Genomic DNA, 13,272 nt, shown 5'->3' on the forward strand with positions numbered 1-13,272 from the left:
TTCCCTTATTTTTTCCAATTTTCTAACAAATCTTATCGCTTCTTACAAGTTTTTATCATGAATAACTTTGAAAAATTAATTTCGAATAAGAGTTATCAGGGGTATTTATTCAGAGTAGGAAAGTACCTCTATTATTTTGAGTTGAATTAAAAACTCGACAATAATTGTATGGACTATGAAAGTGTCTGTATATCAGTATCCACTCAGTGGAACTATAAGTAACAAGAATTAGATTAGGATTTACTCATGATATACCTCGAGCTAAAAATAAGGAAATAAACCTGTAGGAGTGTGTTGGAAGGAGTATGGCACCTTGTAGGAAGGTATTTATGTAAGGTAAGTAGGAAGGTATACCGTAAATGACAGGAAAGTACAAAGTTTCCAAGTCGTTGTCTTGAGCATCCTAACTAAAGATGTTTTATTAATGTATTCTCATGTTTCACAGTATTAAACAATGATTTAAAATTCTCGAAAATTACGATGAAGTTAACTACTATACGATTCTTTTCAATATAAAAAATTATAATTATTATTTTATAAGGATTCTCAATTACTAGACTATTATTCGCATAATCTCTAATAATGCGAACCAGATACCTGTGTAGTAGTATTTAATATACATTCTGTTCTCTTACTGCTCTTGAAGCATTAAAGATTACAGAATAAATAAGAATATACAATTTCATGTGAAGTAAAAAAATCAACTATGTAAATTGATGAAATGACATTTTCCCATCAATATTGAAATTTATTCCAATATTACTCAATTTAAAGTTTTTTAATTATTAATTTATCAATACTACTGGTCAATAATTTACACCCTGATTGTACCCTCCATTTCTCTGCGCCGCAAACTCCTCCAAGTCTGAAGAAGATTTGCACGGAGTATAACTTGTAGATGATACTAACCTCCGACTCCCATCACAATAGGGCCAGCATAGGACAAATTGTTGAGATGCAACACCCTTGTATCCGGTTTGATGTGCACTGTGCTATTTCCTCTCATCTCTTGCTCCACTGATATCTGATCAGCGTAATAACCTGGACAAAAAGGAAATGATAATAATATTTATTCTTCAGTTTTTCATCCAAGAATGAGAAAAATATATGAAGACTACCTATATTATTATTCTTAGCGCTCACCAGTATAATCTACATTGTGGTGTACATAATCAATCAATCAATCAATCATACAATAAGTAACTTACATCATCAAAATTATAGGGAGAGAAAAAATAAGGTAGCCTTGTGCTATTCCTCTCCCAAATTTAGATAGGGTTGCACATAGTCCAAATTTATTTATGAGTGAAAAAAAATATTTCAAAATAATTGCACTTCACAAGGACAGTCTCGGTCTCACAAGTTGATCCCTAGACCGATTCACCCATTCCACAGCATCAAGACGCTACTATGTGTAGCAATAGTATTTGATCATCCCACTGAGTTGTATATAGTTAGCTATTTGAGTCAATTAGCCAGCACGCTGTAATTTTATATATCATAAGGAATATAGCAGTCGGGCATGCGCCAAAAAACTAAGGATTTTCTTATAAGAGATATACATGAGCTCCAAGATATTGATTAATACTTTTATATGTTCTATTATACCTCTTTGATTTTAAGTTTCTTTGAGTTATAAATACACTATTCCACCTCAATATAGAGTTTTGAGTATAAATAAAAAAATAAATCTAAGTAGGCCTACCCTTTTTAAAATTGTTTTAAAAAGGGTACTAAGATTTCTATTTTTATTTATATTCAAGAGTACCCAGCCCTAAATAAAAAAATACTGAGTTGAGGTATAAATATTTTTATACAGATAATGTACGATACCTATTGATAACATTATAAAACGTTCTTGTATGAATATAATTTAGGCATTAAGGATCTAACACTATACATGCACTATTTCCCACTCTGCAAGTGAGTCAACTTTGCAATAATCTTAAATAATTACATACAGAATTATAAAACAATTAACAAAGAAACATCTACAGTATACTATGGTGTGTTTCACGTTATAATGGTAGTATTTGATTAACTACATAGTTGATGTATCAATATCTTCAATCTCCATAATTTTGTCAGTTACTGTCTTCTGGCTTACGAGGGCAGTATGGGTGTTACTATTTGTGTATCATTCGACAAAGCAGATAGAGCTATCCTTTTCTAGCTCCGCAAGTTATCATATTGTTTTTGAACCATGTAAAAATATAACTTTTAATTACCAAAATATTTAATTTTAATTATGGAAATCTATCATTTAATAATAATTGAAAACGATATTTTCTTGACGAATAGAATATAATTGATAATTTTAAACAACAATAGACAGTTGCTATCAGATCAGATGAACCGGTATCAGCTATCCTTTATAGAAGGCAGTTTCAAGGCAGAGAATCGGCTACACTCTTCTCCTATTTTCTTCACTGTCATTATAATGTGGACCTCACAAAAATGGGCTGTATTCTAGTATAAAACCCATCATGTAAATATAGTGAGGTCCACGTTATAATGGCAGTGGAGAAAGATAGCAGAACAACGTTGCCGAACCTCTCTCTGTCTTGTCAATGCCTTCTATAGACGGTAGCTCATACAGATCTATTGATGTGATATAAACTGTTCATTCTCATTCCAAATAATCAATTATATTTTATCAAGCAAGAAACTATATTTTTCAATAATTTTATAATGAATTTTTATAATTAAGATGAAATATTCTTTTAATTAATTATTCTACATTATTCTACCTTCCGGTAGTCGCGCCCTACTCAATCACACGAGCAGTCGCGTGTTGTAATTTTTACAACATCCAATTTCCCAAGAGTTATGTACTCTGCTTACTGCCAAAACATATCAATTAATTGTATAATTACTTTTTCATCTTCTTGGATTATTTTACGCCTATGAACATTTGGATGATTACCATTTCATAGCCCAATAAGGTACACCAAGCAAAGCCATCAATTCTGTGCTATTGGTTCATTTACAGTCCCCGTATTCAGTCTTTCCCTATCTTATGCACCGTCGCGACTAAATGGCACCTAAAGACTGAACCATTGCTCGGTTGATACTGCAACTCAGTGGAGTGATGGGGGGTAAGTTTTGGAATGCATAGGTGACTCATTCACTGGTACCACCCCATCCAATAGTTTTGTGCAGCAAAAAAACTGGCACTGTTGTACTTTTTACAACAGCGCGACTGCCGGAAGGTTAAGAGACGATCTGGCAACAGAGCAAAGCGAGAAAGAGATAGCGCTATCCGCTTTGTTGAATGATAGACAAGGATAGCAATGCCATTGCTAATCAAACACTGTCATTATAAAGTGGACCTGACTATAGTATGACCAGTTCCTAGAGTCCACTTCTCAATATAAAACTACGTAGGCATACTCAGCTCTCACTTAGGGCTGTTCGGTACACTTTTTTATTCATTTAAATTGGATAATCTTTTTCAATATAATTGTTAAGATCATTATAAGAGTGAGAAAAAGTGGCAACTGACATTTTTAAGTGGTCTAATAAGCGAGTTATGGGTTGTTGAAAGTGCTAACTCCGTTTTCTTTCCAGATCATAAACGGTTTCGAATTTTCCATTGGAATTTTTTTAATATATTCAGTATATTATCATTGGCTTTGTTCTAAATATGCGTTTTTTCGCGATTAATGCCAACATAAACAAGTTACGGTATCGAATTTACAAAAAATGCTACTTTTTTATTTATGAACGATATGGGGAATAAAATGTTTTAGTTTGGAAAGATACATTTTTTGAAATTTCAAGAGAAGTTCTGTTGTTATAGTCGAAACCGTTTATGATCTGGAAAGAAAACAAAGTTAGCACTTCAACGACCTTATCAGAAATGATTTGTGTGTGATGAATGATGTGTTTTGAATTGTAAATTGAAGAATTTTGAAGTGATACATAACCTAACTAAATTTGGACTGTTGTATAAATTGGAATTGAAACTGTTTTGGGCGTTTTAGCCTGTGATACTTTTCTGTAAGTTGTGTAATTCTGAATGATTGAATAAATAAATAAATAAGACCACTTAAAAATTTCAGTTGCCACTTTTTCTCACTCTTATAATGATCTTGACAATTATATTGAAAAAGATTATCTAATTTAAATAAAAATATAAAGTGTACCAAACAGCCTTAATAGCAGATGAATGCAAAATTGTTGAGGATTATGTGTTAGTACCTGTAAAGGAATGTTTGAGGTTTCACCCTGGTAGCAGTTGAGCCAAAAACTGTCAACATTCCTTATGAATAGCATCAGAATGCCGACAGTTGAGAGTGAATGAAGGAGGTGGCTTACCTATGGTTGCCATGGAGGCTCCAATCAGCATGAGCAGCAGACCGAACGACAGCGCTTTGCAGGCATTCCAGAAGCACCTCTTGTTCACCTTGCTCTTCACTACTTGAACATTCCACTGCGCCGGGTTTCTCGGCACACCTGAGCATCTTGTTGAGGCACCGTGTTGTAGTGCAGCCTGCAACCCAACATTTACAAAATATTACCTTCAAAATACACCAAGGTCTTTACACTACTAGACGCATATGTTGTGAAATTTTTCCATATCAAGGCTTATTTATCTATTCATATGGCTTATATCGGCAGAGAGATCCTTTTGGATGTTCTGCCTTGCCCTATTACCCAATGTAATTTCCTATCAACACTCAAGTTTATAGGTTATATTGGGTTCTTCATGTTTTCTCACTAAACATTTGCACTTTAACTTCCTGAGTTTCTATTTTAAAGTTTTAAATTGAGAAAACTTATTTCTAAACACAAATTCATATTTGAAAAGCAAACAAATAAAATCATAAATAAAAAAATAATAAATAAAATAATATAAAATTTTTTATAATATAATTTCACATATCAAGGTGAAATGAAACATTAGTCTGCTCATCGATCACTTCCAGTTTCTGTGTATTTTAAACAAAATTAAATTATTTTCCATGCTCAAAAACATATTAAAAAACAATATTGTAACACATACAATAATTATTATAGAATAATACCCCTCAACTAGAAACTAGTCTCTGTTTGAGGAGGGTCGTTCACAATACAATACATTTTCTTCTTGCATAACAAATATACATTTTTATCTATAAATGATGAATACTTGAATGGCTATGACCATATACCTAGAGTACCAAACATTGGGTTACGAGAATGAATTATTTGATGAATTTTCTGTTCTAAGCATATATGAATAATTACCATATCTTATAAAGCCTTTCATTTACCTTATTTATATCTAACTGAACAGAAAAAAGTAAGAAAATAAGAAAAAATAACAATTTTGAAAGCATGTATATATAAACAACAATAATCAATAAAAAAACAAAAACACCAATGACATTTCTCCATTATGAACGACGAGAAGGCATTTCACATAGTCCGGCATAAAAATTCCACTTTGAACTTGTTTTCTAACTCAGACTTAGCTTGAATTCCAAGTGTGCGCAAGTAAGTTACTTTAGTAGTAGGTTACTGAAAAATCTGCTGGCTAAAATTACCGTAGTAAGTAAATTCTAAAAGGTGCAATCGTTTGCAATTTTGAACTTCGCATCAGAAAATTCCTGGAAGATATTAAAGAATTTCCCTCATTCTATTGAAAGTAGGCTAAAACTTCAATACAGTATCACTAAGTAATTCTTAAAGTATTCATGAAAAGTTACTAGACATTGTATTTGAGTAAGCTAAAGGTTCTTGAATACTGAGACTTGAGACAGAATCTATTATAGATAGATTAATGTATTCATTTTCATTCGCCGACAAAAAGAAGTAAATCCTTAGTTCCTACTGTAAATAGATACTTCTACAATAGAAGGTAACAACGAGTGTAATTCAACTTATTTTATTATTTTTCCTACTTTTAATGTCAATGTTTATATCAGTATATTAGCATTTTTATCAAAAAGTTGAATGTTTATCTTTAAAATTATAATTGGTTTGTTGAACAGAATCTTTATTGTTCTTTGAAACAAATGAATGTACGGTAATGAAAAATCAGCAAAACTTGAATTTACATTCATTTCAACTTATAAATAGAAAATGAAACTTACATGATTCTAAAATTTCAATCTGCAGATGGAACGCAATTTTAACAAGACAGTAACTTTGTTTATTAATAATGCTCAAAGAATGTTTAGTCATTCTTTTGTCGATAATGGGCTCTTTTCCAAAGTTTCTCTGAGACTGAAAGTTGGACAACGGAATTATTTATGTTTGCAGACTGAATGAAACTGCTTGCTACTTGGAACTTAGCCTTTTAAATATTTATAACTCCATGTTAAACTCAAGTCAATCAACAATATATCAACAATGTCTCAGGTGCTCAAGTTTCTAGCAAATATAATTTCTTACTCGTTTGCATTAATAAGCTACTTCTGTAAATTTCAAAGCTATAATTATACTTTGTTATTGGCAAAGATGCGTTATCCAGCAAATTAGATCTTCATGAATGAGTCTGATGGATTAAAAATAAGCTAGAAATGAAAATATAATTGATTATAAATTTAACTTTAGTTAGATGTGTTCTATAAGAATGGTAATAGGTGAAATTCAAAGGATGATTAGCTATTATTAATCGCTTAAATATGTTATCAAAATATACGTAATCAAATGCATTATTCAATACTCGAATGACTTGTGGAACTTCTAAATTATATTCACATTTAGGCCACTAAATCACTTCACATTTAGAAGTGATTTTTTTGCAATGAAAAATAGAATATTGAATAGTAGGCCTACAGAATTGGAAAGTGGAGGAAAACTATTGGTGTGGCAATGATTTTAAATATGAAATATTCCAATCGTGAAATTGATCGAAACTGTTTGTGGAATGGTGATATTTGGTGAGTCTGTGTATATATAGGCTACAACAGAGTATACAGTACAGAAAATTCATGTGTTATTGTGCAGTAGAATATTTGATATAGTACCGTAAATCAATACTATAATATAGGTAAATTTGAATATCTATCAACTCACTACCTATAGGACACCAACTAAACTGGGTATTGGACAGACAGTCAGAATAAAGACAATGTATGTTTGTCTGTTTGTATGTTGAATGCCTGTTTAGTTTGTGTCTTATAGTGGTTTATAGATTTTCCAATTCACGTATAGTATAAATAATTATAGTATTGTTTCTCTACCAAATTTTATATTTAGCCCTGTAACCTGAAACAATATTCATAATTAGAAAATCAATTAATATTTAAAATGATGTTACATATACGTAAATAGAGAAATCACATACCATCTAAGTGTCTGCTTCACAGCTGAATTTTCCTGGAGTTGATACTCCTTTTCTTAGATTTATTCTTATCCTCCCGAAAAATACCATTTGACCTGAAAAATACAATAACATACGAATGATCAAAATTCAATAGCTAGAAATATGTTAATTATTAATTCAAGCTGAAATAAGTATAGCTTTCCAGATACAATAGAAATTGATCAAGGATGATTATTCTGGAATTAGTAGTTCTCTGTAATGTAGGTACCGGTATTCTTTTCTAGAATAAAAAATTATGTATAGGCCTATCACTCCAAAAAACTGGACATATTCATAGTTGTGAGTTGATTGATTCTGGTCATCAAGTTCATTATTTTGTGTTTGTATGTCAACTTTTAATAACCCCATAGTGTGGGTTTAGATTTTTTCAACTAAAAAAGCTCAACAGCATTCCTTTGAATATTCTCATCAACTTTACACGTGTTATCACTTAGATCCAATGAATATTATTCGTATTCAGAGTTTTATCTCCTCTTCTCAATCCACATCTCATGTTCAAATTTCATCTATCATTCAAGATTTTCTTTGTGATGAAATTCTTCTCTCACATTATCTAGATTTCAGTGTGACACCGGTTTATATCATCATAAAAAATTCCATAACTTTCCGTATTTCATATTCATTTTTGTATTCTATGTGAGCATGCGAGTAAAACTGCGTTTACACCAAAGTTATTAACAAAATATTTATTTCCCCATCCTTGTAGATTCTATTAGCTTGAACATAACTTATCATACATAACATATGTGTTTGTCAAGTTCCGTTCAATCTAATAGAATCTATAAGGACGGAAAAATAAACATTTTGTTAATAAATTTGGTGTAAACGCAGCTAGATGTCACTGGCTTCTCCATTTATTGCTGGGTTCAAGTGATTGGTTACAGTGTAGAGCTACTACAAACTCTTCTGTTCTAATTCCCATAGAAACAAACAGAGAACAATGAAACTAAGTTGGGAGATAAATCTCATTTGTCATTCAGAATTGGGTAGATCGATGTTTTAGTGCACGTCAAACTTTTCCTCTTCAGTTGCGCATTGGGAGAGGATGTGAATACGAAAACAGCTCTTCACAAGATGAACGAGGCAAGGAAATGAAATAAATGTTACCCAGAGCACAGATCCAAACGCCATCTACTTGCTAGAAGGATCGATCACACTTGCTCTCTGGAGAATTCTATCTAACCGAAAACTAAAAAAAATATCCATCCAAATCGTGTAACAATGTGGTTTTGCATACATCAAAATGTTTAAAAGAATAATTAAGGTCTCATTACTGTACCGACCAAGCTAGCCAGGCACAGATATATCAAAAATATATATTATACTATTGTCACAACCAACGTGAGGCATATATATCAAAAATTTATGCCATTACAATAGATAGAGGATATCATATGAATTATTAGAGAATAGTGTATAAGAAAAATATGCCTAAAATCAATTTTGATATTATGATTCGCCGGCAGGCTTGGTCTAGTGGTAAGGAGCGTTACAAACTTTGGCCTGCTATCACCGCCTGGTCCGTGGGTTCGAATCACACCGATGGTATGGATATTTGATTATCTCATCAATTCACCATCACACTTCCCATTACCTACACACAAGCAAAAAGCTCATAATGTGCATCATACGTAATAGAAAAATATTATGATTGTTACAAATTTTTCAATTGCTCAAAGATCTAAGATGACTGAATCTCGTTACTGTACTTGGGAGGAATATTTTATACAGAGTGTTTCAGAAGTAGTATTGTTCCTGGATGATAGGAGACTACAAATGTCATATTTGAAGTGTCCAAAGCTCAGCGGTTATCCTTATAGCTGCCATTTTGTTTTTTCACTTAGGGATTTTATCTCAAGAAAGAAATCTTGTATTGATCTGAATTTTGGCATGAATATTGATGCCATAAAGACTAAACTTTAAAACATAAAATACAACATTTTCGATCTAAATTTAAAAATGGCGGCCATTTAAAATTTTCTATGGCAAATTTCACGAAAACAGCTCTTCACAAGATGAACGAGGCAAGGAAATGAAATAAATGTTACCCAGAGCACAGATCCAAACGCCATCTACTTGCTAGAAGGATCGATCACACTTGCTCTCTGGAGAATTCTATCTAACCGAAAACTAAAAAAAATATCCATCCAAATCGTGTAACAATGTGGTTTTGCATACATCAAAATGTTTAAAAGAATAATTAAGGTCTCATTACTGTACCGACCAAGCTAGCCAGGCACAGATATATCAAAAATATATATTATACTATTGTCACAACCAACGTGAGGCATATATATCAAAAATTTATGCCATTACAATAGATAGAGGATATCATATGAATTATTAGAGAATAGTGTATAAGAAAAATATGCCTAAAATCAATTTTGATATTATGATTCGCCGGCAGGCTTGGTCTAGTGGTAAGGAGCGTTACAAACTTTGGCCTGCTATCACCGCCTGGTCCGTGGGTTCGAATCACACCGATGGTATGGATATTTGATTATCTCATCAATTCACCATCACACTTCCCATTACCTACACACAAGCAAAAAGCTCATAATGTGCATCATACGTAATAGAAAAATATTATGATTGTTACAAATTTTTCAATTGCTCAAAGATCTAAGATGACTGAATCTCGTTACTGTACTTGGGAGGAATATTTTATACAGAGTGTTTCAGAAGTAGTATTGTTCCTGGATGATAGGAGACTACAAATGTCATATTTGAAGTGTCCAAAGCTCAGCGGTTATCCTTATAGCTGCCATTTTGTTTTTTCACTTAGGGATTTTATCTCAAGAAAGAAATCTTGTATTGATCTGAATTTTGGCATGAATATTGATGCCATAAAGACTAAACTTTAAAACATAAAATACAACATGGCGGCCATTTAAAATTTTCTATGGCAAATTTCACGAAAACCGTTCACTTTACAAAAAATTTACAAGAAACAAAAAAGTTAGCAAATTCTATGAAGATACCTTATTTATGACTGGTCGAAGAATAACAGAGAAATTTATTCTTTTCGTACTGCATGCATGACCATCTACAAACAAGATCATCTGAAAAACATTCTAAAATCAGCTAAAAGGCAATATGGAGCCATAACGAGTTTCAAAACTTCATCTAAAATACAATTGAAATTGCAAATTTAATATTGATGTTCAAATGGTGAAAAGTGGTCATGCATGCAGTTCGAAAAGATTTGATTTCTTTGTTATTCTTCGACCAGATTCAATAAATAAGGTATCCTTGAAATCTTGATAAAATTTGCTAACTTTTTTGGTAAAGTGAACGGTTTTCGTGAAATTTGCAATCAAAAATTTAAAATGGCCGCCATTTTGAAAAATTACATCAAACATTTTTTATTTTATTTTTTAAAGTTGAGTCTTCATAGCACAAATATTCATGCCAAATTTCAGATCAATACAACATTTCGTTCTTGAGATGAAAATTCTTAAGTGAAAAAACAAAATGGCAGCTATAAGGATAACCACTGAGCTTTGGGCACTTCAAATACGACATTTGTAGTCTCCTATCATCCAGGAACAATACCCTAGAATGTTCGACACTACTTCTGAAACACTCTGTATAATGATTATTGATATAAGCTATCTATAATAGTGTGCTTATAATGATAGGTAACATAAAATTGTAATGTATTTGTTCAATTAGTATCGCATTAAGTCCCAAATAGGGATACGATTTTTATCTGAAATAAATTCATATTAGACATTAGATATAACAAAATAATGGATGATTCGATTTTGAATTGGGCCTATAGTTTTATAGGATGACTTCCATATTATTATCAACAACTACTTCATTTTTATTATTTATTTTTTGTTAAACTATTGATTATTATCCACCCTATAGAAACGATTTTTTAATGTTATTATCTATTCACTTTCCTGCTTCCTAATGTCAAAACATAATTATGCTCACTAACAAGTACCATAGAGAAATATTGCATAAGCTATATTGAAGCATATAAGCTATTGGTTATTTATGAAGGATAACATGAAAATGTACTGTATTTATTTAATAAGTATCACATTAATTTATATTATATAGCATGATTTGAATAAGCATGCGCTTATGCTTTATTCTTTTTTTGCAGGTATTGAGTAACCCTTGTTGAATTGAAATGAAAGCAGCTTGGTTCTTTATGCTGTGAATGAAATATGGAGAATGGCATGAATTTGTAGTGTGAGCTCCATGCGCTCTTCCTTAGTTAAGCTCTAAGTGGAAACTCAAATGTCATAGAAGGTGGACCTGAGAGCTTTTCTCTCAGGAAGGAAGCAGGAATTTCTTTCATTTCACATAACAGGTGCTATTCTTAGCTCATACAAAGATTAAATTGAGTAAAGAGATGAAGCTGCTCATTACATATACGATGATTAGAAATAGTCTACTATCAGCGTATTTCTCTCTTGAATTTCGTTTCTTTTAGAATATTGAGGAATAATAATTGAATTAGAATAATGAAGAAGGTGCTTTATTTAAACTAGTTAACCGTCCATATCATGATATAGTAATCAGACCCTTGGTTGGCCTAATAATGTATTTGTTATATTACATTTTGTTTCAATTAACAGTATATCAATAATTATATTTTTTTTAAAGTTGATATAATTTATAATTTGAAGAATGTTTTTCAAATACCGTAATGACTTTCTATCAATATTCTGATGTTTGTCGAAATTGCTAACGAATAATTTTTCTAGGTAAACGTATTTATCAATTTCATGGATTGAGAATTGTAGGAAAGTGTAAGTTAATTCAAATTTATGAAAACTCTGTGATGAAAATAATATTGATATAACTTCTGCCTTTGCACACGATTGTTATCGCATTATTGTCAATTAGTTTTTGGGGAGGCTCATTAACTCATTGCCAGCTCAATTACGGTATCTATGAAACATCCAATTTTGGATAAAATATAGAAATTTGCAATTCCAATTCTATTAACTAATTATCAGCTGATAGATTAGTTATCAGGATTCTGTTAACTGATTATTTGTACTCTTTTATGATGTATTTTACACGACTTGCACTCTATTCTATAAATATACTGCAGGCGTGTAAAATACGTCATCAAAAAATAGTGTTAAATATATCGCAGCTCGGAATGGATCAAGAAACCATCATATTTAATTATTCATAGTTATATTATGTGATTATTTTATTATTTACAATAATATTATAATTATAATGTGAACAATGATTAACCCATTGACTTACTAATTAATTTGAGAAAAAATTATCCAAAGTTGTCAATTTTTTTATTGCAGAATATGATTTATACATGATAGTAGTTACCAGTAAAAATATTTCTTAAATTTTAGTGATGGAAATAAGGGTTTTAATTATTTTTAATTATTCATAGTTATATAATGTCATTATTTTATTATTTACAATAATATTATAATGTGAACAATGATTAATTCCAAAAAGCTTTCAGAATAACTCTGCAATCTACAATACACACATTCTCTCTGTTTATACAGTGTGAATAAATAACTTGTACACTTGTGATTAATCAGTTTAATCTGTATAGAAATACACAATGCACAATGTCTTAAATGGCTTTCAAAGTTCGCCAACTTGAAATAAAGCTTTCTCTGTGCACCAGTCCGCGTATTGTTCAAAGACTGGATTTTCTTTGCACTGCTGTTGGATGCTGGAGTAGTGCAGTGCAGTGACTAATCGTCTTGCTACTAAATCTCCTCTGTAAGATGTAGGACCCAACATGGTAACTTTATGTGACGACTAGAATTTACGACTTTGCTATCTAGCTACTTTCCTTTGCCATTTTCTTCTCCAACAATGCAGCTACATGGCCTACTTCTATTTCACTACCTTTTAAAACTGCAAATTTGATAAGATGAGAATAAAGTTATAAATTTAATGTTTCATAACACCTGATAGGCTCCAATGAAGAATCCTGAAAA

At 31.4% G+C, this 13,272-nt stretch overlaps 2 protein-coding genes across 2 annotated transcripts in view; one reads left to right on the forward strand and one right to left on the reverse strand.

Annotated features, from left to right (window-relative positions):
* Positions 1-13,272, forward strand: part of LOC120351432 (tRNA dimethylallyltransferase-like) — a 91,872-nt gene that overhangs the window by 77,047 nt on the left and 1,553 nt on the right. Inside the window, exons 1-2 of the transcript XR_005571396.1 lie at positions 9,724-9,804; positions 11,439-11,648. The gene's annotated coding sequence lies outside the window, so the exon portion shown is untranslated. Of the gene's footprint in view, positions 9,805-11,438; positions 11,649-13,272 lie in introns of the transcript that reaches the window.
* LOC111055766 overlaps positions 1-13,272 on the reverse strand; it is a 37,391-nt gene that overhangs the window by 3,870 nt on the left and 20,249 nt on the right. The window contains exons 2-4 of the mRNA XM_022343044.2: positions 7,280-7,371; positions 4,321-4,495; positions 910-1,041 (exon numbers count right to left, since the gene is read on the reverse strand). Of these exons, the coding sequence (XP_022198736.2) occupies positions 910-1,041; positions 4,321-4,495; positions 7,280-7,282 (310 nt within the window). The 5' untranslated portion in view covers positions 7,283-7,371. The remainder of the gene's footprint in view (positions 1-909; positions 1,042-4,320; positions 4,496-7,279; positions 7,372-13,272) is intronic.

This window comes from Nilaparvata lugens, chromosome 5, assembly GCF_014356525.2.
Source record: "Nilaparvata lugens isolate BPH chromosome 5, ASM1435652v1, whole genome shotgun sequence".
Classification (NCBI taxonomy): Eukaryota; Metazoa; Arthropoda; class Insecta; order Hemiptera; family Delphacidae; genus Nilaparvata; species Nilaparvata lugens.